Raw genomic sequence first — 25040 nt, 5'->3', positions numbered from 1 at the left:
CACACATTTAGCTGTTGTAATGAGAGGGAGAGAGCACAGCTTCCTTTCATCCTTCTTTGATCATGAGCAGCTATTGTGGATACACATGCACTCACGTACGTACGCATGCAAGTAGGTGAGTGTACTGCTTATGTATTTGTCCTCTGGCATTTGGTCTTGGAGGAGAGTTGGTCTAAGAGTTTTATTTTTCTCTAGTGAACAAAGGTTATGGTAAGATTGCCTTCTCTTAATTATAGAACGTAGTGCTCTGTGGTGAGGGAGACGACTGTGAGCAGGCTACGCTTTGATGCTTTATATAAGGCCAGCAGTTTGAAGTCTATTGATTAGGTGTAAATGGATATGCGAGTCAGGTGTTTGATGTGCGTATTGTTTCTTTCTTTTTTTTTCTTTTTTTCTTTTTCAACTTCTAAGGTGTTAAGAAGCTCCTTTAAAACTTTCCCGCAGTTCCTTTCCGAAGTAATTTGAGGTTGCCCGACTTCCTTTTCCAACATTAATGCACATAGACAGGAGAGTTCAACATGAGTCGTTTTTAAATGCATGTTCTGTGGCTTCTCTTGCTTTGTACTGCAGTTATTCCTCTTTCTTATTCTGACCTTGTCTCCTCACGTCTGTTCCTTTAGCTGCCGTGGATGAGCGATGTCACCGTTTCTCTGACTGCACCAGTTGTACTGCGAACACTAATGGCTGTCAGTGGTGTGACGACAAGAAATGCATCTCAGCCCTCAGCAACTGCACTGCTGTAAGTATTCCTGTAGAGGGAGCTAGAGGGTTTTTAAAAATGTTTCCTGCCTTTTTTTTTTTTTTTACACTGCAGTAAAGCCGAGCAGACCGTAATCTTGCTGTATGATATTAATATTAAATTTGATAATCTGTTCTTTCTTTCTGCTTTAACAGAGTGTGAGAAACTTCACCAAATGCTCTATTAGAAATGAGCAGATCTGCAGCAAGCTGGCCAACTGCAAGAGCTGCACTTTAAACCTTAACTGCCAGTGGGATCACCAGCAACACGAGTGTCATGCCCTCCCTGGTAAGATGTGCAGGGTTCGAGAGCGTCAGTCTTCACTGGCTTTTATATTTTAGTTTGTGAAAATGTATTTGTTGGATGGTGGATTAGAGAAAATACCTCACGGTGTCAAAATACTTTTATCTTCATTGTCCACATTTTCCTGTAAACCTTTTGAAAACGTCACAGCATGAAGTCACCTGTGTGTGATCTTTAAAGGGATACTGATAGGTCCAAGTCTGTAGGTGGAAATGCGGGTGATCTGATGATTTATTATTTTAACATGTTCTTATGCATTTTCACATTAGCCTGAATTGGTTCAGTACCAAACATAGACTTTCAAGTACCAGATTTATTAATTTGTTTGCCTGTTTGCATGTTGAAATCACAGTGATTATGCAGATTTAATGAAGAAAAATTGACAAAAATCTTAAGAAAGCAAAAAGAAACTAGGGATGCACCGAAATAAAATTCTTGGCCGAAGCCAAATAATAATGAAATGCTTGGCCGAAGGCCGAATCCAGAACGCGGTGTTTCGCAGTTTTTTTCCATTTATTTTGCCAATTTATAATAATTATTTATTAAATAGTAAAAATTTGCTTTTTACTATTTTGTGTTGCTTTTCAGAGAAATAAATCAAATAACAAAAATACGATTTCAAAATATTTATTTAACACTGAACTTTTTTTTTTTTTTTTTACATCCCAGCAGATATTATACAAACAAAGCACAATATAACTTAAAATAAATAAATTTCTCTTATGAATGAACCCGTCTTTCTCGTACTCTGCATGATGTTCGGGGGGGCCTTGATTTTAAGTGATAAATTAAACTTGAAGTGCTGTACGTTTTTGCAGATGCACCCACTCTGGACAATTCAGCAGAACAGTGTCTGCAAACGGCTGTTTTTGCCTCTTTCTCTGACACTTTAAAGTGCTTCCACACTGCTGACATGTTTGCTGCATAAAGCGCGCGCCTCTTACTCTATGCGGGTGACTATTTGATAGCGTCACTAGAAACGTCATTGTTCGGCAAAATTTATTTTACCTTATTCTGCCTTTTTACTTATTATTTAATAATTTCGGTTGTCGAACATTCGGTGCATCCATAAAAGAAAACGTCATTCTCGTAAAAACCACATCAACTCTGTGTATATTTGTTCGCGAAAAGCTTTACTGTAATCTTTATTTGTATCCGGACCTGTACACTGTTAACTATTCATATTTTTATCATTTACAGAAAGACTACACATGCAGAAAAGGTTTATTCCGCTATACAAATGTCACTTTTTTATTGCAGCTCTGGTCTGTCTAGGGTTTAATCGAATCGAACAGCACTGTAGCAGACAGAACACAGCTTGAATTTCATGCACAGATGCTTTTCACTATTGCAAACACGGATATGTACTAAAGAGGGTTGTCCTGTTTTATGACTTATTGGTTGCTTGCGTTTACGTAGTGGAGCTTTTTTTTAGGAGGGTGCGTGACTGACTCGAATGAGTCATGAATAACCAGCAGAGAGAACAGAAACGATGAGAAACATTCAGCGTCATCATGCAGTGTATACTTGCACTTGCACTAAGAGCTCACTTTCATATATGTGGAATTATTTGCTGCTGATCCTCTCAGATTTTCAGAGATGTAGAAAGTCTAGCTTATGCATCACTTGTCACAGAAATTGCTGTAATTTTTTTCCCTTCCCCATTCATCAAATTATTACTTCTACTGCTACCACAATCACTACTGCTGCTTCTACCACCGTTATTACTGCTGCTTCTACCACCATACCACCACCACCACTACTGTTCCCACCATTATTACTACTTCTCTTACAACCACTGTTACTACCACCACTTCTACAATGGCTGTTCCCTCCACTATTGATCTCACTACTAATGTTCTTACTACGATTGAAAATACTACTATGGCTATCACTATTGCTAGCAGCACCATTCCTGATCCTACTTCTAATACTCCTACTGGACCATAACTACTTCTACTTCTACTACTACTACTACTACCCCTCATGAGCATGTCTCTCACACACTCTCAATCACATTTTCTCTTTTCCCTTGGAAGTGTGGGTCAAGAGCTTATGATGAGAGATCTTTTGATGAAAACCGGGTCTCTGCTGACTAACAGCTCACTCAACTTCACTTCTGTGATCTTGATGCTTTTGTGGAATATTGTGGGTAGCAATCTCTAAACGATGACGAGCTTTGTGTTTAGAGCCGCTTATGTTCGTGCTCTGATTTCCTTAGTGATGCAACCATCATAATGCCTGAGAAATTCACTTAAGAGAATCTTGGGAGGTAGCAGGTATTTATTTTACATGTTATAGTATATTGTAAAATTATGCAATTTTTGCAATGCTAGTGTGGTGCTGCACTGGTCATGCTTTTTATGGGTTGCGACTACATTCGCTCATTAGCAGGTTTTTACAGGAGTCTCCGACCATGGAAAGGGACTTCTTATTAACTTTAAATTTAAACAAGATACATACTGTATACATATAAACTTTTTTTTCACACATTACCCCACCCCTCACCCCTTGAGAAAACAACAGTCAGACAGTCAGAACAAAAAGGAAATAGGAGAAACTATTTAAATAAACAGCAAACTAAAGAATAATAAAAAGAAGTTAGAAAAACAAAAAATGGAACAAGTAATCTTTCATTAAAGATCCAATTTAACTGCATCCGTATTTTCAAATTGGCTCAAGAATGGTTGCCAGACATCATAAAATTACTGAGTGGATCCCTTTGTGGAATAGCAAATCTTTTCTAGATGTCAAAAATACAAGACCTCTTTAATCCAGTGAGCACCCATTGGCGCTAACATCTCCTTCCACTTAAAGAGGATCATTCTCCTAGCATCATGTTGGCCTGGGCATTCATCCGAGCACGACTTGACACCAAAAAGTAAAGTGAGAAGTGAGTCGACACAAAAAAGGGAAGTAAATGGGGATGGTTCTAATGGCATTTGCCATATTTTTGACAAGGTATTAAAAATAAAACTCCAAAAATCATCTAACTTTGGGCAGGTCCAGAACATATGCAGCTGGTTAGCTGGTTCTGTTACATGTGGGATCGAAGTCCTTTCTGATCTTAGATAGTTTTATCTTGGACAAGTGAAGCCGGTGGACAATTTCTGGAACAAACCTGAAAGTTTGAAAGAAAGAAGAGTTTATCTGAAATTTGTTCTTGTATATCATTTTCACATTTACTTTTAAGTACATAATGTGGCTGAATTACTTGTATTTAATAACATTTATACAGAATTAATTATCTGATTAGCATCTGGATTACATCTATAAACTGAAGGTATGGAGAAGGATCACAGGAAGTACAATTCCTCAGTTGTAAATACCTATAAAAATTTGTTCTGTTCAAATGAACCAAATACATAGTTAATGTAAAGTCGTATAATAAAACACATTAACCATACTCTGAAAGCATCATCTGTATCGGACAGAGCAAAAATACAGTATCCATTCAGTGGTGCTATCAAAGATCGATCAGTAAGCTTGAAATGATGCCGAAACTCAAACGGAGTGTATAACCAGTGACCTGTTTTTGTGGCAATTTAGCACATAATAATGAAGAGAAATATCGATCCTGTTAATGGTTCCTCTATAGCTTCCCAGATGGGAAGATTGTCAGCATACTGTGCCCAGAATAACATTGCTCTCACATTAGCAGCCCAGTAATAATAAAGTTTGGAAGTGCCATTCCTCCTAATTCACGTAAAGAATTTTGACTCCTTCAGTGATTAATAATGTTTTAAAAAATATATTTAAAAAAATGGAAGACACTGAAATAGGTATGTAGGTTGGAAACAGATTGATCTTAATTTTGGTTATTCTTTTGCCCAAGGAGAATAGTAGCTGGTCGATCTCATTTTATTTTGGAGAGTAGGAGCTGATAATAAGCCTTCTAATTCATATCAGCATCTGTCCCAGATCCCCAAATATTTAATTTTTCTTGAAGGGCATTAAAGTACAAAACTGTGCAATATTGTTTTTGAAATTTTGAAATTGGCGTAATTTCGTCTTTTTACGGATTAAAATTGTAGACAAATAGTCTTTCAATTAATCCACAAGTTCTGGTCTGCTGTGTAAAAGATTAGATGAAAACAGCAGCATATTATCAGCATGAAGGAAAACTTTGTGTTCTACTCCCCCATGAGAGATACCTTTAATAATGGCATTTTCCCTTAATACCATACCCAATGGATAAATGCCCACAGTAAAGAGTAGGGGTGACAAAGGGCATCCCATGCCGTACCACACTGAAGCTCAAAGAAAGGGGATAAGTTATCATTTGTCCAAACCACAGCCTGTAGGGATGAGTGTCGAAACCAAATTTACTAAGAGCATTAAAAAGAAGATCCCAATTTACTTGATCAAATGCTTTTTCAACATTAAGGGACAATTGTTTCCAAAGTATTAGATAAAGATGGGCTATATATAACATTCAAAAGGCACCTGGTATAAAAAAAAATAAATAAAAAGATTACAGTATCTCTTTTTGATGAAGCCTGTTTGGTCAGGTGAAATAACACAAGGCACAACTTTTAGCAGAACAAGCCGGAATTTTTAAGATTTTTATAATTTTTTTTAAGGTATTCAACAATGAGATTGAACGTTATGAACTGCAGTCAAGAGGGTTGTTCTTTTCCTTTTTTAAAATTAAAAATGACTGCTTGGCGCATAGTTGGAGGTAACGATCCAGAGAAAAAAAATGCTTTCTTGACAAACTGACGTCAACAGAGGAGTAAGCTGATTTGATAAATTCTGAATGGTATCTATTCAGTTCAGGTGATTTATCAGATTGCATACTTTGAATTGCTAGGATTATTTCTATATCAGATATAGAGTCGTCTATTTGTGATGTTGTATCATCACTTATTGTAAAGATACATACATTTTGAAAAAAAAGGCCTTTCATGTTGAGGTGCCAGCAGACAAAAAAAGCAGTGTATACAGTCTGTAATAAACAGGAGCAAAACACATTCTACACAATTACAGACTCTCATAATAACTTAAACACCTTTTCCATTATGCTGAACTTTTATCCTTGTGACGCACAGTATGACTGCAAATCAATCCCTGCTATATCTACTGTACCTGATATCATCCAAATGAGGATGGGCTCCTTATTGACTCTGGTTCCTCTCAAGGTTTCTTTTTTTTGTCATCTCAGGGATTTGTCGCCGTCATCTCGACTTCCTCATCAGGAACAAACTGTTATTTATAATTTATATCCGTTAGCTCACATTTTTAAACTTATTTCCTTCTATATTCTTCCATTAAAGACAATGACCATAAAAGTTAAAAGTGCTATATAAATTAAACATGATGTAATTGAATTGATGGTAGCTGAAATGAACATGCTAAAGTTGCTCTAATTCTGTCCTTGGCTTTTTGCAGCCAAGCTATGTGGAGAAGGGTGGAGTCAAGTGGGCGAGGCCTGCCTGCGCATTAACTCGAGCAGAGAGAGCTACGATAATGCCCGGCACTACTGTAAGAACCTGGGTGGCATCATCGCCTCGCTTTCTACTGCCAAGCAGGTCGACTTTGTTCTCGGGGAACTGCAGAAATACCAGCAACAGGAGAAGGTGAGTGTGTGTGTGTGTGTGTGTGTGTGTGTGTGTGTGTGTGTGTGTGTGTGTGTGTGTGTGTGTGTTTTGTTCTTTATGCAAAGTCGCTGAATTTGCATTATAGACTTAAATACATTTATTCACTCAACATTTAAAAAGAACCAAGAAGAGTGAAAACCAACACGTGTGTGTGTGTGTGTGTGTGTGTGTGTGTGTGTGTAAGGGAAAGAAATGATCATAGATTTGTTGCATTCCCCACTTTTGCATCGTATAAGATCCTGCAGTGTTGTTAAACCTTGATGTGTTTTAATTCCTGCAGAAGCTGTTCCCCTGGGTGGGCCTGAGGAAGATTAATGTGTCCTACTGGGGCTGGGAAGACAACTCTCCCTTCACTAACACTTCTCTTCAGTGGTTGCCCGGAGAGCCCAATGACTCAGGCTTCTGTGCCTACCTGGAAAAAGCTCAGGTCTCAGGGCTCAGAGCAAATCCCTGCAACGCCAACACGGACGGCCTCATCTGTGAGAAAGCAGTCGGTGAGGCTCCAGTCACCATGTTCCTTGTTTAGACCTCGCTTACTTTCCTCTGTTTTCTTCGGCGTTTGGTAAATTACCACGTTTTTAATATACTGTGTAGTAATTTTAGTTTCATTTCGTTTTCCCAAATGTTGAATGTAAATTAGTCAGAATAAATAAACATCATTTATAACATGCTTTTATTTAAAAATGTATGAAAGAAAGTATTTTTCAGATTAAGTATACTCTGATGTACAGTAGATTTCAGGTCATCATTGTAATGATCATGTAGAGTAAAACCTACTGTATGTGCCATTTAACTTGTATAGTGGCAGGTGCTTTTTTTAAGGGCTTAGAAATGCAAAAAATAAAAAATAAAGGGAATATCATATTATTAATAATATTCTATTTTAATGTTATATATTATAAATAAAAGCCACAAACCATGTTTATGTGGAAAGTGTTTTTGCACAGTTCCTTTTTATTTCTTTGCTTAAGACTAGTCCTTTAACAATCTGATAGTCTTGCACAGCTATTGTCTTTTTCTAGAATGCTGCATGAGCTGAGACACGAGTCTTGTTTTGTTTCCACAGAGAGCCGGAATGCCCGTCCGTGTAAGACACCCTGCTCGCTGCACGTGTCCTGTGAGAACTGCACCAGCCAGGCCACAGAGTGCATGTGGTGCGGCAGTACCAAGCGCTGTGTAGACTCCAACGCCTACGTCATCTCCTTCCCCTATGGCCAGTGTCTGGAATGGCAGACTGGAGATTGTGTGGGTAAGTTTCTTGTCCCGTCTCAGATGCGGATCACGGAGACAGAGTGAATAAAATTGGTTGTGACGTCGGAATGTAATGTGTATGTTTGGGCTATCGTCATCCATTGATCGATTTTAGTGCATATCTATAAATGGATATGGTAATGAGTGTGTGTGTGTGTGTGTAGTATGGGACGGTACAGAAAGAAAATAGAGCTGAAAATGAGATTGTGATTTCATACGGGAGCAAAGGAGTTGGCATTCCGCCGCTGCTGTTTGTTTTGAGTGTTTGATGTGTCTGGAGTGAGAGCAAGTGCAAATGTTTTAGGGATTTTAGTGTTGAATGAGCACGATGTCAGATTTGCATAGGAGAGACATCACTACTGGGACTGAAGATGCAGTCAGGAATCACTGATGGATTCTGCAGAGGACATCAACTTGCAGTCAGTTCCTTTATAGTAGAGACTTTCTGATGCACAGAAGTAAAGCATATCATGCTAGTTTTGTGTTTCTCATCTTGTTTAACAATATTGCAACCCAGGATTGTTTATTATTTTATATTCATATTTATTTATGTATATGTGTACTGTTTTTATCTATATGTGCACTCAAATCTGTGCGATGGATTGGCACCCTGTCCAGGGTGTACCCCGCCTTATGCCCCAAGTCTCCTGGGATAGGCTTCAGGCCCCTCGCGATTTTGAATACAGAATAAAGAGATATAGATGATAAGTGAGTGAGTGTATGTACTGTCGCCTTGCACCTCCAGGGTCCGGGTTCGATTCCTGGCCAGGTTCGATTCCCGTCTCTGTGTGAATGGAGTTTGCATGTTCTCCCCATGCTTGGTGGGTTTCCTCCAGGTATTCTGGTTTCCTCCCACAATCCAAAAATATTTATGTTAAGTTAATTATATACATTATATACAGTATGTGTGTGTGTGTGTGTGTGTGAAGTGTGTTCGGCGGATAAATTCAGGAAACTCAAATGCACTTGAGTATGAAGAGTCTCTGGAATACACCCTGGATATTCGAGATAGGGAGGGAAGAAATCGATTCAATTCAGTGTGGGAGTTCATGTATCGCCACACTGACTCCAAAATGGATTTTTAATTTCATTTTAACTGTATATGTTTGCATTTAAGGTGGCATTATGTTGCTGGTCCTTTGTAATCCTAAAGGTGGTGTGCTCGAAGCTGTTCACACGTTGGTAGGCAGCACAGCATCCCATGAGGTTTGTTTAGAATTATAACAAAATCTGAAAGGGGACATAAATCATTTAAATTGTGATATTTATAAAATTGTGATTCTTATTGAATTGTGATACATGCGATACAATACGCAGGTATCGTGATATCGTATCAGGTGGTCAATTGTAATTCCCGATCTTACTGGATGTACACACGCATATGCACACACAATAATATCCACAGCTCGTTTTTACCAGACTACAAACGAATGTATTTGTGGATATTTGGAGTTTCTCAGTGACATTTACCTTCAGTACAATTAGAGTGCGCTCTCTCTCTCTCTCTCTCTCTCTCTCTCTCTCTCTCTCTCTCTCTTCTCGCTCTCTCTCACTACCAAGAGCTCCTCTTTTATCTCATTAACAGAGCATCCTGACAATTTCTCTGACTAAACATCTGACTTTTCCCTCTTGGCAATCTCGGGGATCTCGGAGCAAGCACAGCAAACAAGAAACAATCAAGCTACAGCATTACTGATTTTTTCTGTCGTTCTTCAAAAGGTGGCTTCAGAGAAATAACCATAACTAAGTTTAGTCATCTTGGGAGTCGTTTACTCAGGTTTTTTGCTTACGTGCCAGGTTTCACTCACCTGCCAGCTCTCTTCTATCCCCTGTGCGACAGCTACCAAGCAGCGTGTGTGAAAGCTAGCATGTGCAAAGTCAGTCAGCTGCATCATTTCCAAACTGCTGTTCATGCCTAAGATTGGCTCATATCACTGTGCTTGGCAAGGAAGTGTGTGTGTGTATGTGTGTATGTTTGTGTGTGTATGTGTGTATGTTTGTGTGTGTATGTGTGTGTGTGTGTATGTGTGTATGTGTGTATGTGTGTATGTGTGTGTGTGTGTGTGTGTGCGCGCAAGAATGCATGGTCAGTTGCTCCCTGAATGGCTGCTGCATTATCAGGATTCACACATCCAATCTCCTTTAATCTCCTATACAGGAACAGAATTCTGTTTCTCCACTCAGCATCTGATAGATTTCATTTTAGTTGCATATTAAACTATATTAATGTTAGAATCTTCAGTGCTTTGGACGGAATGATTATCTGTCTTCTATTTGACAGTGAAAATCAGTTCTAGGTGTTAAGATTTTAGGAGATTCTGAAAATTCTCTGTCGTCAAGAAAAGCTACAGTGGAACTGTCAGCGTCTCATATTTCTTATTGCCAGTGAGAGAATTTTATTGCAAGCAGAATGACAGGTGTGTGTGTGTGTGTGTGTGTGTGTGTGTGTGTGTGTGTCTGAGCTTTTGACTCGCCGAATCGAACGGCTCACTCTGATGGAAAAAGAATTAAAATCTCTCAACCAGAAGTGGGTGGTGCGAGTCTGTAAATCTCTGACTAGGGGAAATATTTTTGTCACCAAAATGTATCTCTCCATCTTACAGAGCGACAGTTACTTACTAAAGCTCATCACATGCCACACCCTCTGTCACTGCCCTTTTATATATACACGATTCTGTGTGTCACATCTTTGAAGCGGGAATAAAAGCCCTTTCTCTGTGCTAGGGCTTGATCGGATGCACCAAGCTGGACATCTCTGCAGTGTGTGTCTTCGAGAAGCTCATATCTGCTATTTATACTCCAGCTGAATTTCAATTTTTTTAAATTTAATATTACTGTCACAATTATTGGTTTTATGAACAACAGCAAAATATCCTTTAAAGTGTTAAAGCTGCAAGATGTTTTCCTCTTTATACAATCAGGTCCATAAGTATACGGACAGAGGGTGATTGTCTTTTTATTTGTGTGTGTGTGTGTGTGATGTAGACTGTGCAAACCATCACAATGGATTTTAAACGATGCTTTTGAAATGTAGATTTTCAGATTTAATTAGAGGCTTAACAAAAAAAAATAAATACAATAATTGCTTAGAAATTACAGCCATTATTTACAAAGTCCCTTTGCCCGGTGTGTGTGTGTGAGATGCATGAAATCTGCCAACCCAGGCATTAAAGACCACAGAAGGTGAAAACAAACCATCTGCCAGTGAACAATAAGGATATACACAAACCCTGTTGTCCAACTGAAGGACAAAAACAACGCCACATGTCGATTCAGGCTGCAGCTCTTTGTGGAAAAGCAGTGTTATCTTTAGTTCTCGCTCGCTGCCAGATGGTTCGGCCTCTCCGCCTATCTTTCTTCATTTGCTCCATCTCTGTGTATCGCTCTCACCCGCCATATGAATTAGCCGTAGTGAGGAGTAGCACATGGTCGTGGGATCAAGTGAGAAATCAACCTGAGGCGCTCACGAGGCTCGCAAAAAAAAATAAATAAATAAATAAAAAAAATGGCCACTGCACAAGTTGCAGTGATTTCTATGATAGTGATTAGAGAAAAGAACGTGTCATGTGTCTGATTAATCACACACACACACCAACACTTGTTAATCATTAGATGTAATAATATTATATGATGTGCAGTATAGCAGTGTAGTAAGATTGATTGCCGTGCTGTTGCTTTGTTAATTAAGAAATGGCCTGCCGTGTTAAAAACCATAGAGCGAGCTAGGCAATATGCCCAGAATAAGATATTTTTTACATTTTTGTTAATGTAGTTTTACACTATTCGATTTTTTTTGTTCCTTTAAACCATTTCACCCCTTTACATCATAGTTTTTGTTTTTTCCCCCCTTCCAGCCCAGAACTGCTCTGGTTTTCGGACGTGCGGCCAGTGTCTGGAACAGCCTGACTGCGGTTGGTGCGGAGACCCCACTAACACAGGCAAAGGGCAGTGTGTGGAGGGATCGTACCGCGGCCCTATGAAGAACCCACCCAAAAACAGCCAGGACATGTTGCTGGATCCGACTCTTTGTCCCAAGGACCGAGGCTACGAGTGGGCCTTTATCCAGTGCCCTGGTGAGAGTAAACACTAACACGAAATCCAGCATTATAAAGCCTTTCTTTGTACGCTCCGCATCTCGCTTCAGTGGTTTTTCCTGCAGCGAAATAAATACAGGGGAAAAGCTTTGATTGTTTGTTTACGAGTGCAGGCGGGGAGTTTAATCTCTTCTTCTTCCATTCTTCCAGGCTGCCAGTGTAACGGCCACAGCACTTGTGTGAACGGGAGTGTGTGTGAACTGTGTCGTAACCTGACCACCGGCCCACACTGCGAAACCTGCATGCCTGGTTATCACGGAGACCCCACCAACGGAGGGAAGTGTCAAGGTCAGTGAGGCATTCAGCCAACAGGAGGCATCGGCAGACCCGGCAGCTGAGGCGGATAACAGTACACAGTAGTAGATTGGCTAAACCCACACAAAGCATGATTTCTGTTAAGGTCATGCAGGAGCTGGTGCATTTAGATGTGGGAGGAAAGCTTTACGCGCGCCTGCTGTAATAGAAAAGCACAAGCTCTCCCACATGAATGCACACGTACATATGTTTGAGCTCCCAGCAGGCGTCCTGTTGCCTTGTAGCTAAAGTAGCATATTGTGCAGCAGAGGTGAGACGTGTTGTTTAGCTTCTGGCTCTGTTCATTTAAAACAGAGCTCTGTGGCCCAGGACTGAACCGGGTCTCCTCTCAGAGGCTTTTTTTGTTCGGAGTCAGTCAGTATTTGTGCACGACATCGCTTGCTGTTCAGGGTGTTGTAGGTGTTGAGCTAAAGCTGTGCTGTTACAGTAACCACATGGCGAGCTGATACAGGGAGGTCACGCTGAGCGGTTTGGCTTGAGAGGTAAATAAATACAGTTTACACAGTGCTCAAATTTGTTCAAGCGATTAAACAAAGATCTGTGACTTGTGCAGTGCCTAGCATGTAAGGAAAGCCCAGTAATTCACAGGCAAGATGCAAAGAGTTAGTACGTCCTTAAAATTTATACAACAGTTTGTTTCGACAGAGCAATCTGATTGCATTCTGTAAATGTTAATAATGGACGCTAGCATCACTGATCACTGGGATGGTAAATATATGCATCATTCTGAGTCACAGGTGTTCTATTAATTGTTAATTACTTTAATTACCTGATGGTCGCAGCATGTAGGTCTGTACGGTCCTCAGTGCTGAGGGGAGAGAGAGAGCGAGAGAGAGAGAGCACCTGCCTGGCGAAAGCCACATTCAAAACCAGTCACAGAAGCATCTGTGTTATTTTATTTACAAAGCTAACTAGTTCCTCTCACACACACAAGTTCCTAATCACTCTCCAACCCTTTGTTAAACAAGGCACTACTTGGTGCATGTGACATTGCTATCTACACTCCACATAGCTCACTAGCTTTTTATTTATTGCTATTTGGGATTTAACCCCAGAACCCAGACACTAAAGGATGTTCTGATATTCTACAGTGGAATAAGTGTAAATATTAAAAGAAACTTATGAGATTTACAGGACTGTCCACCACCTTCATGCTTATTCTCCTCACCTTTAGGCTACATTGAATTTAAAATTACTTTCACCCTTTTTAATTACACTGCCTGTCGGTGATTAACTGTCAGTTAGTTAGTCCTGCCAGTTGTGGAAGGATATGTATTGACTAAAAAATAATGGGTTAAATAAAGAAACCAATGATGACCTGTTAATAATGAGTGGTGTTTCTGGAACTGTTGTATAAAAGCATTATCACACTTAAGGTTGTGCTATATTGCTGATATGTCGGTCAAATTCTTTTAAAATGCATGTAAATAACAATACATTCTGGCTGGAAGTAATTCATATCTATGTCTGTCTGTTTACAGGTATATCAAATTAAAATTTTATTTGTCACATACACAATCGAACACAGTATGATATGCAGTGAAATGCCTAAATGCTATCTATCTATGGTGCAAGTAATTCTTTTACTCGTACTATTAAACTGTTATTTCTTCTGTCAATTTAAGATGCAACTTTAACAAGCATTTAGGTGATCTCTCACAACAATCATCCTTGCTATTTTGACCCGTCCGGGTTTTAATAAAGCTTTTGACAGTTCTTATCCCACTTTCAGTAATATTTAATGCAATCTCCTTAATTCTTTTCCTTGCTTGTTGCCTTGATGAATTAACATCTTTTCTACGACCACGGATACGTCCCCTGACGTGGTCGTTTTAATATGTAAATGTAAAAGCATGTTGATAGCAGATTAAGGGAGTAAAAATCTAGACCTAAACGGATGGATGGATTTTTAAATGAAAGATTTGTCAAAGAGAGGATTTTATTTCTTCAAGTCATTTCTGAAAGGTAAGAATTGTTGTAATTCAGAGTAATGAAAATATCTTTTAAAGCATGTATTCACAAACAACTACCGTGTTCCCTAGTTCAGACTCGGGGAGACACACACACACACACACACACACACACACACAGTATAGGGGTTGATTTGCTGTTCCATAAAACAACAACTAGGTGACGTGGGACCACATTTTCTTCTCCACATTTCTAAATCTTGGGTGTGAGGTGCAGAGGTTAGTGCACAGAGAATTGTAAATGTGATTTAGAGACAGAGTTTTTGACTCGTCTCATTTTTTTCACCCAGAGAAACACTGTTCTACATCCTCATGATGGCTTTGTGACTTCTGCTGCAGATCATCTAAAACAGACTGCTTTGCCGCTGACGCTCTTCTAGACTATTGTAGTAGTGGGAGATTGATGGACACTGTTTTTGACTGTCAATTTGCCTCTTCGCTAATTATACTTATTGGCAATAACGCATAATTATGTCTCGCAGCATTGGATTTTCTACAGAAAGTTTTTGTCGTTGAAGTAGATTGGTGACTCACTTTCTGCTGTTAAGCTTTCACTTGCTAAAAGGCAGCTTTCGGCAGGTCTAATTAGTTTAATTGTTGAGGTGCTATGTGCTCGTCATCTAAACACCCCCCCTCTCTCTCTCTCAACCCCCCCCCCTTGTGCACTGTCTCTCTTATACTTCACTCATTCTACAGCATGTAAGTGCAACGGCCATGCCAACGTCTGCCAAGTGCTGACAGGGAAGTGTTTCTGCACCACCAAGGGGATTAAAGGAGACCAATGTAACCTGTGAGTATCACTAACACACGCACACACGTCCTCGTCCCAAACGTCACTGAGCACAGAGTACGACCTTAAGAGATTTGAATGCAGCCAATGGAACTTGCAGTGAGGTGTACAGGTGCACATGATGCAAGGAAGCTTGTCATTGTGCTTACTGCTTTCCTAGCCCATTTCCTCTGTCCTCCTCAATCACGCAGAACAGCCCGAGTCCATTACCCAGCGCCCTCAACCTCGAGTCTCGTAATCAAGCATGCGCACCAGTGCAGCCACAAGATGGAGTTCAACCCACTTGATTAAAAGTTGATGTAGTTTCTTTGTGTGTGTGAATGTTGTGTGTGTGTTTGCTTGTTTGACATTACCATTTGCGGAAGCGCCTCACCTCACTCCCGGCCGATTGCTCTCAAAGCTCTCAGGTTCAAGAGTCCCCCTTAATTACTGAAATGGAAACAATTCAAAGGCAAAATGATTTTTGTTTGAAGTCCATGTTCGTCCTCTAATGTAGTCCCGTGCTCTACGGTCTGATGTGTGTTGTGCAAAGGTGTGACCTGAGTAAGGATTAGATTAAAGCGATGCCTTGAGGAGTGTTGGCGTGTGTCGAGTGTGTGGGTGTGCACTTAGTGCAGATTAAATTAAGATACTGCAAGTAGAGTGCATTATTTTTTTGTTGTTGCTTTAGTCTAGGACTCTAGGTCTGTGATTTTGTGTGTGTGTGTGTTTGTGTACGTGTACACATGCTAGCGTAGAGTCATTTCTGAAATGTCAGACAGATGAAAGCCGAGGGAAATGATGTGTTCAGGTTTTTAAAACCGCCAGCAGTGCTGTTTGTCCTCAGACCTTGGTACAGTGGACATAATGCACTGTTGTATGTGTGTCTTGTAGTCTCACATTTAACACCCAGGAGGAGGAATCATAATACAGTTCTACAGGAAATATAATAATAATAGTAATATTAGCGCCTGAATATGATTTGTACATTTGCTCTGAGGAAGTCTGAACCATGTTAGATGCGTCTGTTCTATTTTCCTCTTCTGCCTTTTTCTTCTGTCCTTCTTCTCTTTCTTGCTTCTCCTTTGACCCTTAGTCCTTCTTTCTTGATTCCTTCCATGCTTTATTTTTTCACTTCCGCCCACTCTCTCATCACCTCTTCCCATGTCTTCGATCTATCCTTCTTTATCTTCTGTGCTTCTCTTCCATCAGCTCGACTCTTTCTTCCATCCTTGTCCTCTGTCCTCTTCTGTTCTTTGTTCTTTGATTCTGCCTTTATCTTCCATCCTTCCTTCCTTCTGTTCCGTCCCTTGCTTCCTCACTTCTTGTACTATTCCTTACTACTTACTGTATCTTTCCTTAAAAGGAAGAATTGTTCCCTCCATGACCGTTTATTTCTGTTATAAAAATAAGCATGCTACAGAATTGATGATTTTAATTAGTCTTTTAGTCGTGCTATTAATGTTGATGGTTAAGGATTAATCATTAATCGTGTAATCAGTATTACATTGTTGGGGAACTTGTAAAATCTCAGGATCATTACATCGTAAATTAACACATTATGGTTGCCTTATTGCGTTACTGAGAATGTATTACCTTATTATTACTTATAGCCACGGTACATTATTCTGTAATTTTTAGCTTTTAAATCCGGCTCTCATTTCTGCCAGCCTAACCCTGACGTCCCACACAATTAAGTACAAGCAAACACTGAAATATTTGAAGTGAGAACCCAACGTAAGATAATGACTCCACTTTCTCACATTATTCGACAGTTTAATATAACAATAATTACCATTGAGGTTGGCCGAAACATTTAAGCACTAAATTACACCACACTTAAGATGGCATTCACAGGCAAATAAAGCAAAGTGAATTAGACTCCCTGTGCTAGCAGATACCTGGACTGAAGTATAGCGAAAGTGAAGAAAATGATTGCACTGGGTGGAACTTTGATCATCCAGATGCTGCAGACTTTAATTCTTCTTCTGCTTTGTTGCTTGATGCGGCAAAAAAAAAAAAAGTAATTTGCTTAGATTGAGAGCAAGCGAGAGCTCTGTGGGAAAATTAGTGTTAATTTGTTTAGAGAGGGATGGAGGGATTTTGTTCATTTTCTGTCTTAATAGAACATAGAAAATAATAGAACAAAACCACAGACCTGTGATGGGGATGCACTCGGGGGTGCTGATGGATATTTGTTATTTCTTTTTTGGCATGCGTTATAAATCATTAAATAACTAGTGTAAAAGTTGCATGGTTACAGGTTAATTTGGAAGGGAAGCTTTTCGGAAAGACCATCACTGTAGTTTTAATAAGTTTTGCAAGTAACTTTAGTGCGATGATGAATTTATAATTTATCATATGTACAGTACAGCTGAGTGTTGAAGATGTTGTCACACACCTCAGTCAGTTAGCCATCTGTCGAGTTTTGGATCTGGCAGGTAAACCACGTTGCTGATGTTCTGATGAAAATGCTTATATTGAGGTAAAATCCAAACTTCCTTCGATTCATACAGACATCCATCCATATATACAGAGTGCTGTGAAAAAGTATTTGCCTGATTAATTAATTAATTTGTTTGTTTGTTTGTTTATTCTTGCAGATTTTGTCACACTTAAATGAATCAGATAATTATGTTTAATAGTGCAGTTGTTGCTGCCAGGGGTGGTACAACCAGTTATTACTGTAGGTTTCTGAGCAATCACTTTTTCACATAGAGCCAGGTAGGTTTGGACAGCACATTTTTCTTAATGAATAAAACCAACATTTACAAAACTTGTGTACTTGTAATATTAACATTTGTTTGATGATCTGAATCTAAAAATGTGACCAAAAAATAAAAATCAGGCAGGGGCGAATACCTTTCCAGCACTATAGAACGTCTGGACTGACTGTTGTCATTATTACTGGGACTAAAGAAGATCACAAGCAAATATTTTTATAATTAATTTTGGCAGATCAGGTGCTTTTAGTGGTAAACTTGGGTCACATTATCAGGAGTGATCTAAATTATCTAAATGATTTGCTGTGTCAGTTTTGTAAATTATATATACACAGGCTAATATGCTTGTTTGCAAATTTCATATGTGTACAGACGATTTGAAAATAACCCTCTTGAAAGCCTACTGTACTCCACGTAATACAGCACATTTATGGGGTAGTGACAGAAGAGCAAACGCTGCAGGTGGTGTATAATGATGCATTCAGAATTATCATTGAAGCTTCCAAGATGGAAAGTCACAAAAAAAATATATATATAAAAGTTTAACTGAACCTCTTGAATTATTTTCAAATTATATTTGCTATGGACCCTTCTTGTCTAATCTGCATGTTTACCAGCATATTTGCTTCTGTTGTAGTAATTATTAAATTTTAATCATGTAATGGCTGCCAATCTACCTGGACTATCATTCATACCCTATAGTATAGAAAATAGTTATAACACGTTCTTTCTAAACCCTTGCTTCAATAAGCACATTCAGTATAATTTCAGTATCTTCCTGCTATTTTAATATTTCTATTAAACTTATTTTGCAGATGTGATTCAGAGAATCGTTACCTTGGCAACCCTTTGCGAGGAACCTGTTACTGTAAGTATGGCCTTTAGGAGTAATCACACTGAACAATATTTCATTCCATTGCAACTTCATGCCTCTCTGATCAGCATTGTACAATACAGATCAGTTACCTCGGCAGTTGGTGTAAAAGTGGTTTCAATTTGTCACAGCAGCTCATTTAGATCGTACCTCACCTTTATTTCTTTTGTATAAAATGTAGTCAATTTGTTGTATGATCACTTAACTAGGACAATGTTGTCAGGCTTCAATTTCATTGTAGCAAGGCAGCATTCTTCTAGTTAAGTCATTGTACACCCTAACAGTTTCAGTTTAGTACCATAAGCTAAAATGTCTAGACCAGTCTGTCTCCTTGCATCTTCTGATAAAACAGGAAGCGTAGGTAGCGGTGCTGACTCTTACTCAGTGTACATCTGACAGGATGCATGATGGTGTGTGTGCACACGCATGTGTGTGTGCAAGCATTCATTCACAGACACACTCACAAGCTGTGCATGCTCTGTATGTGAGAGGTGCAGTGATACAGCAGTAGGTGGCAGTGTTGCGGTGCAACAGTACCCGCATGCATCTCTATCAGCCGTCATCATGGAGCTCATCCAGCCTTAATGTGGTCAGGAGCATTTAGGACATCAGATTTCACTCAGTCTGCAAAAGCTGCCAGCATTATCCCCAAGCCGCCGCCAATCCGCATTAAACAAACCCGTCAGTTTATCAATCACTCTGTTGCTGCACCACTCCAAGTATATCTTTTAGATGGAGTGTATAGGCATTGAGTGACAGCTTCTGTTTCTCTGATTAGACAAGAGTGTTAATGTGTCCATGTGTACTCTATTGCAGTTTCCCCCGTGTTTGTGAATGAGTTGTGAAACAGTGACGTTGGATAGAAGTGAGTAAACCGGTTAATTATGGCTTAGGAAGGGTGTTGAAGATTGGTCGGAGTGCGTCAGGAACTTCACACTCTCTTCTCCTTTTTATTTTTCTCTGATTTTTTCCATTTAAACGGTCAGAGAAAACTGTAATATCTTACCCGGATAACACCATGACTTGATCCAGTGTCCTTTTTCAATAAAGAAACCAGATCACTAATGGGATTGTTTGCTTAACGTTCCCCACTGGGGAAAACTCCCTGAATGTCGATAGGATACAGTGTGACTCTGTCTGGCTCCGCAGAAAAAAATCTATACAACCAAGCTGTAGCCCTTCATGCTTCAGGGTGACTTCAGGGGGCACTGTGTTGGATGGTGGAAATGCAGTTCACGTGAATACACTAAATGACCAAGGACACCTGATGATCCCATTCATTTGAGGTTTTTCTTCAGGCTTATTTATTTTGAATGGGAACTACCCGAAGACATGCTTTGGAGTGGAAGAACTTGTAGAGCACCTTTGGGATGAATTCCGGTGCCGACTGCACCTCAACATCACTACTAATGCTCTTATGTCGAAATCCCCAAAGCCATTCACCAAAATCTAGTGCAATACTTCCGAGAAGCAACCAATGGCATGTTAATGCTCATGGTTTTGGACTGTGCGCTATAATGACGCAGATTTTGGCATCATACTGTAGCAATAACTCGCATAAAATGCCCAGTAAAAATCTAAATGCTTCTTGAATTGACTTATTAGCAATTTTTTTAAAAAGCATTTTCAAACTAAATGGTGCATTTTTATATATTTTTTTAAAACAATAATATTTTTAATCTCATAACACTTTAGATTAGAAGTAAAACATGCCTCTTTGTCCGCACTGGATTGTATGTGTGAAAATTATAGCTCCTAGTTTGTGGTAGTTTCTTGTATTAAATACAATTTTAGAATAATGCCAGGGCTTCTTTTGCATAATGAATAATCAACATCTATTTTCTGCAAATTATCCGCGACCTGGTTGCGTGCTCGACGGCACACGCCTCGATTATTCCCCTCAGAACAGTCTGTTAATGGCGTGTCTGTGTGTCCTTCTCTTTATTGGACAGGTAATTACTCATTACTAACCGTGTCACAGCAGCAGTCCTGACAGGTTCTTGTAAAGACGATGTGTTCCGTCTCGCAATAAAACAGCGGCCGTTGCCTATGACAGCAGCATTGTGAACATCTGCTACCTGCACATGTGGTATCTGTAATATGTTACTGCGTTTTATAAGGGTGTAGACATTTTTAACAAAAAAAGGCATAGACCTTAAATATCCCGGAAAAAGTCACTTTAATCAGGACAAACATGGTGATGCACTCAGTCAGTCACCTAACAGCTCTGTACAGGTGACTGATGATGACTCACTTAGCACTTTAAACTGCCCCTTTGTGGTACTTTTTATGCCAGCTATTTTACCCATGGTGACTGCATCCCTGAGGTGAATTATTTTTTAAATGTTAATCCTAGCAACATGTGTCACGCTTTTAAAGCTTTTAATAGTTGACAAAGTGTGTGTGTTTGTGTGTTTGTGTGTGTGTGTGTGTGTGCGTGCACGCACAAGGTTGCGATGTAAAAGCTCTAACTGTAATGCCTTTTGGATGTTTTGACCAGATAACCTTTTGATTGACTACCAGTTCACCTTCAGTCTGCTTCAAGAGGATGACCACTATTACACTGCCATTAACTTCATGGCCACTCCAGAGCAGGTGGGTCACACTCCACTCATCTTGCACAGCACACAATACTGCATTTGTCAGAATCTATGGTCTGCATTCTTGTACGTGGCCATACACACCAAAAAGACCCTTTTTTTGTTTGTTTGTCGTTTAGGAAGATTTTTAATATTCCTAATGCTACAGCATTCTCCAGTTCTGATTGCTCAGAAGATGAGCTTGGACGGTAGTTCCATCTATAACGTCAGCTGTAGGTTTACATTCTAATGTGTGTTTGTTTCTATAGTAACAGCTTTTTCTATAGAAAGCCGTTTAGTGGATACTTCACAAAAAAAAACAAACAAGAAAAACAGTCACATGAAAGTCTTCAGAACAGAGTACATGGTTTATATTTTTTTAGTTATATGACAAGCTGTGTTTTTTTTTTTTTTTTCTTTTTGACAAAGAAAATAAATAAATGGTTGTTTGTGAGAGGATGTTTGTTTATTATTGCTTTGATATTGTATTCATAACAATTCTACAGATACCAATTATTATTAACAGATTATCATCTATGTCATCACATTCACTGACTGGCAGAATAAATAACAATTATTACAACTAGAAGACTCATGCAGTTTTTGAATGGCTGCAATTCCATGGTATATTGTCATCTAAAATAAAACAACTTCATGATGGCAAAGGACAACAAGCTAACGTTAACGCTAATGTTAATCACTGATCATAAAGACACTTTGCAATGAGAAATTCTGAAGCTATTAATAATTTACAGTTTTATTAAAGTCATACAGTTGTCATGTCATGAGCTGAGATTGGTTATTCTTACCGCACACTGCAGTTAACACGACCTCGTCTCTGCTCGACTCTTACAGCCATGCTGGTGAGTGGTCTACTAGCCGATACTACCGTACACCGAGCCCTCCAGTTAGAATGATTCTAATATTCTTAACAGAAAGCGTGCCTTTGTGCACCATTCAGACTTTAAATAAGAATATAAACTTACAGAAAATCACAGTTGCCTTGCAAAAATTTATGTTAAAAAAAAAGTAATTGTAATAGCCTAATTTAATCACCACGTTTGAGAATAGCATTGAATTGAGCATTGAAAAATTTGAGTTGCCCCCTCAGGTTAAATGGACACATTGCCTCTGATTAGAACACCATACATACTGTATAGTCAAATATTCCAGCACTGCTATACTTTATATCAGCACTCATGGAATGCCTCGTATCCAATCATATTGATTGGTCTGGATTAACTGGATTACATGTGATAACAGGGACTGAGCGTATTGTGGACAGTCAACCTTAAATCTATTGTGCTGTATACTGATTTACACTTTAGACTATATAGTTATATAAAAAATATAAGGCATAGTTTATTTCATATAAAATTGTTTAAAACCTTTTGACCAGTTTCTACCTTTGTATACATTTTCTTTAATAGCATGGCTCTGGAGTGACGGCTGTCATTCAAACTGTAATTTTTTTTTTTTAATCCACTAACCTTTTAATGCATTTCCTGACTGTAAGTGCGGATAAAGAGCACAACGAGTTCTTATAATTCATAAAGTAAGACTTTTAAACATTGGCAAATCTCTGCGGTAATAAGAGGAATGAAACTCTGTTATTGGTGAATTATCATCTTTGGCATGGTAGCAGGGAAAGTATTTTTCTACAGCTTTTCCATGTCTGACCATTAACACATCCAAGGAAATGTGTGTAGTGGTCTGGGAAAACCTTCACATGCTGACATTTACATAGTACAGTTGTGTAAATTAGCACTTTTCGAACTGAAATATGTTTCCCTTCTCTATGCACCTATTTCAAACGCAAGTACGTTTATCATATTTAAAAATAAAAAGGGAGAGAAAAGCTTTTAACGGTTCTCATTCTGAGGACTGTGGCACAGAAGCGTCATAGATGCTTTGACAGACGGTATCTGATTACAAACTGAATTGATTAGACTTGTGCATTTTGTTGTGGCATGTAGATATTCAGTAACTTGATCAAATTATGACATCGTCTATCAGGAGATCGGTTATTTATGGCAGGCTGACTGTACCAAGCCCAGTCTTTTCATAAGATACTGTAGAAGGCTTAGCAAGATTAAAAAGCACATAAAACATATTCATGTCATTTAGGCAATGGCACAGACAAATTATCATTGTCAAAACGCAGTTTGATTTATTTACATGTTTAACTCTAAATGATTAAAGCACAATAAAGTTTTTACCCCAGACCTTTGCACAGAAAAATTATGTATAAATTGTTGTAAGCTTTGCTGTGATAAGGGACATAATGAGTTGTTGTTGTTTTTTTTTCTTTTATTCTTTTCCTTCAAAGACCAATAAAAATTTGGACATGTCCATCAATGCATCCAACAACTTCAACCTCAACATCACTTGGTCTGTTGGATCAACAGGTAATTAAGCTACTTTTGAATACGTTTTAGATTTCACTTTTTCTATTTATTTAATATTTTCATTCTGTCTTTTGTAAGGCAAATTGTCTCTGCCAAGTCAGTTTGTATGTTGTATTATTTCTTTTGTGTTTTCCATCAACTCAAAAAGTCACCAGACACTGTTTGTTGTGACTTTGACATTTTCCATTCTGTTAAACACATTTGTCCTTCTCCCCCTTGAACTTTACTAGCTTAGCCATTAATTTTTCGAGCATTTGCACCATGTTTAAAGATACTCTCCCCTGGGCAGGGCTTTTGACAATAGTCTGGCCCACAGCTCAGAATTCTGGGACGGAGACGTCTTCAGGAGCACGGAACGATTTCAATTAAGATAACGGTTCCCACAGAGCAGCTCCCGCGTTGTCATTTTGAGGGCTTTGTTTCATATTGATGGTTTAGAAATGTGATGTGTGATGCTTTAAAGTGTGGATGGAGCGAGAAAAGAGGGAAACCTGTCGAAAGTCTTATAGGATGGAACAAACCTTTACATTTATGTGTATGTTACTTTGATTAGAAAATGTTTTTTAAAGGTCAGAATGTTTTGTTTTTTGTGTATTAAAGATAGTGAAAAATTAAAGAAGGAAACAATCGCACTTTCATGATATTTCTGGAGGTATTTTGCCTAGTGTAGCTCCATTTGTCCCTTAGAAAGAAGAGTCACTGCAAATCAGTCTCTAGTTATTCTGACTCATTACCTTTATCCTGTGCAAAATCATTTCTGTTCTGTTTGATAGAAATGGGTAGAAAGTCAGAAAGGGCATGAGTTTTTTTTTTTTATTTTTTATGTTATTCGTATTGTGGGAGGATGCTTTCGGTGGTCATTTTGAGGTATTATATGGCCAAAAGTTGTGGACGCCTGCTCGTTACACCCATATGAGGGCCTTCTGCAATCTTTGGAAACACATAATTCATTAGGATGTCCTTGTAGGCTGCAGCATTGCACTTTCACCTTCCTGGAACTGAAGACCTGTTCCAGCATAAGAATGTCTCTGTACACAAAGTGGGGGTCATATAGTCAGGGTTTGTCAAAGTTGGTGTGAAAGTACTCTGAGCTGCATACACAGATCCCCGACCGGACACCTTCGTGATGAACTGGAATGCTAATTGCGTCCCAGACCTCCTTACCTTACATCAGTGCTCTTCTATGTGAATGATCACAAATCGTCAAAGCCATACTGAAAAATGGCTCTATAATGGAGTTTGCCCATTTTTTCTTTGTTTGATTTTCACAAAGTTTTGCTTTGACTTTAATCATCTTGAAATACATTTAGAATTCTGTTACTTATTGTTACCTGTTTATTAGCATGACAGCATACACTAGGTTCACATGGTTGTTGGATGTTGTTATCTGTGTGTTTTTTTTTTATTTTCTTTTT

At 38.8% G+C, this 25040-nt stretch overlaps 1 protein-coding gene across 2 annotated transcripts in view; it reads left to right on the top strand.

Annotated features, from left to right (window-relative positions):
• atrnl1b (attractin-like 1b) overlaps positions 1 to 25040 on the top strand; it is a 123116-nt gene that overhangs the window by 35316 nt on the left and 62760 nt on the right. For both annotated transcript variants that reach the window (XM_053511333.1, XM_053511334.1), the window contains exons 13-23: positions 621 to 739; positions 895 to 1027; positions 6434 to 6621; positions 6923 to 7136; positions 7709 to 7891; positions 11748 to 11966; positions 12138 to 12275; positions 14969 to 15062; positions 18580 to 18632; positions 21139 to 21233; positions 23547 to 23625. In XM_053511333.1, the coding sequence (XP_053367308.1) occupies positions 621 to 739; positions 895 to 1027; positions 6434 to 6621; positions 6923 to 7136; positions 7709 to 7891; positions 11748 to 11966; positions 12138 to 12275; positions 14969 to 15062; positions 18580 to 18632; positions 21139 to 21233; positions 23547 to 23625 (1515 nt within the window). The remainder of the gene's footprint in view (positions 1 to 620; positions 740 to 894; positions 1028 to 6433; positions 6622 to 6922; positions 7137 to 7708; positions 7892 to 11747; positions 11967 to 12137; positions 12276 to 14968; positions 15063 to 18579; positions 18633 to 21138; positions 21234 to 23546; positions 23626 to 25040) is intronic.

Source organism: Clarias gariepinus, chromosome 14 (assembly GCF_024256425.1).
Source record: "Clarias gariepinus isolate MV-2021 ecotype Netherlands chromosome 14, CGAR_prim_01v2, whole genome shotgun sequence".
Classification (NCBI taxonomy): domain Eukaryota; kingdom Metazoa; phylum Chordata; class Actinopteri; order Siluriformes; family Clariidae; genus Clarias; species Clarias gariepinus.
Note: the sequence above shows the minus strand (reverse complement) of the source record. Positions and strands in the feature narration are given on the sequence as shown.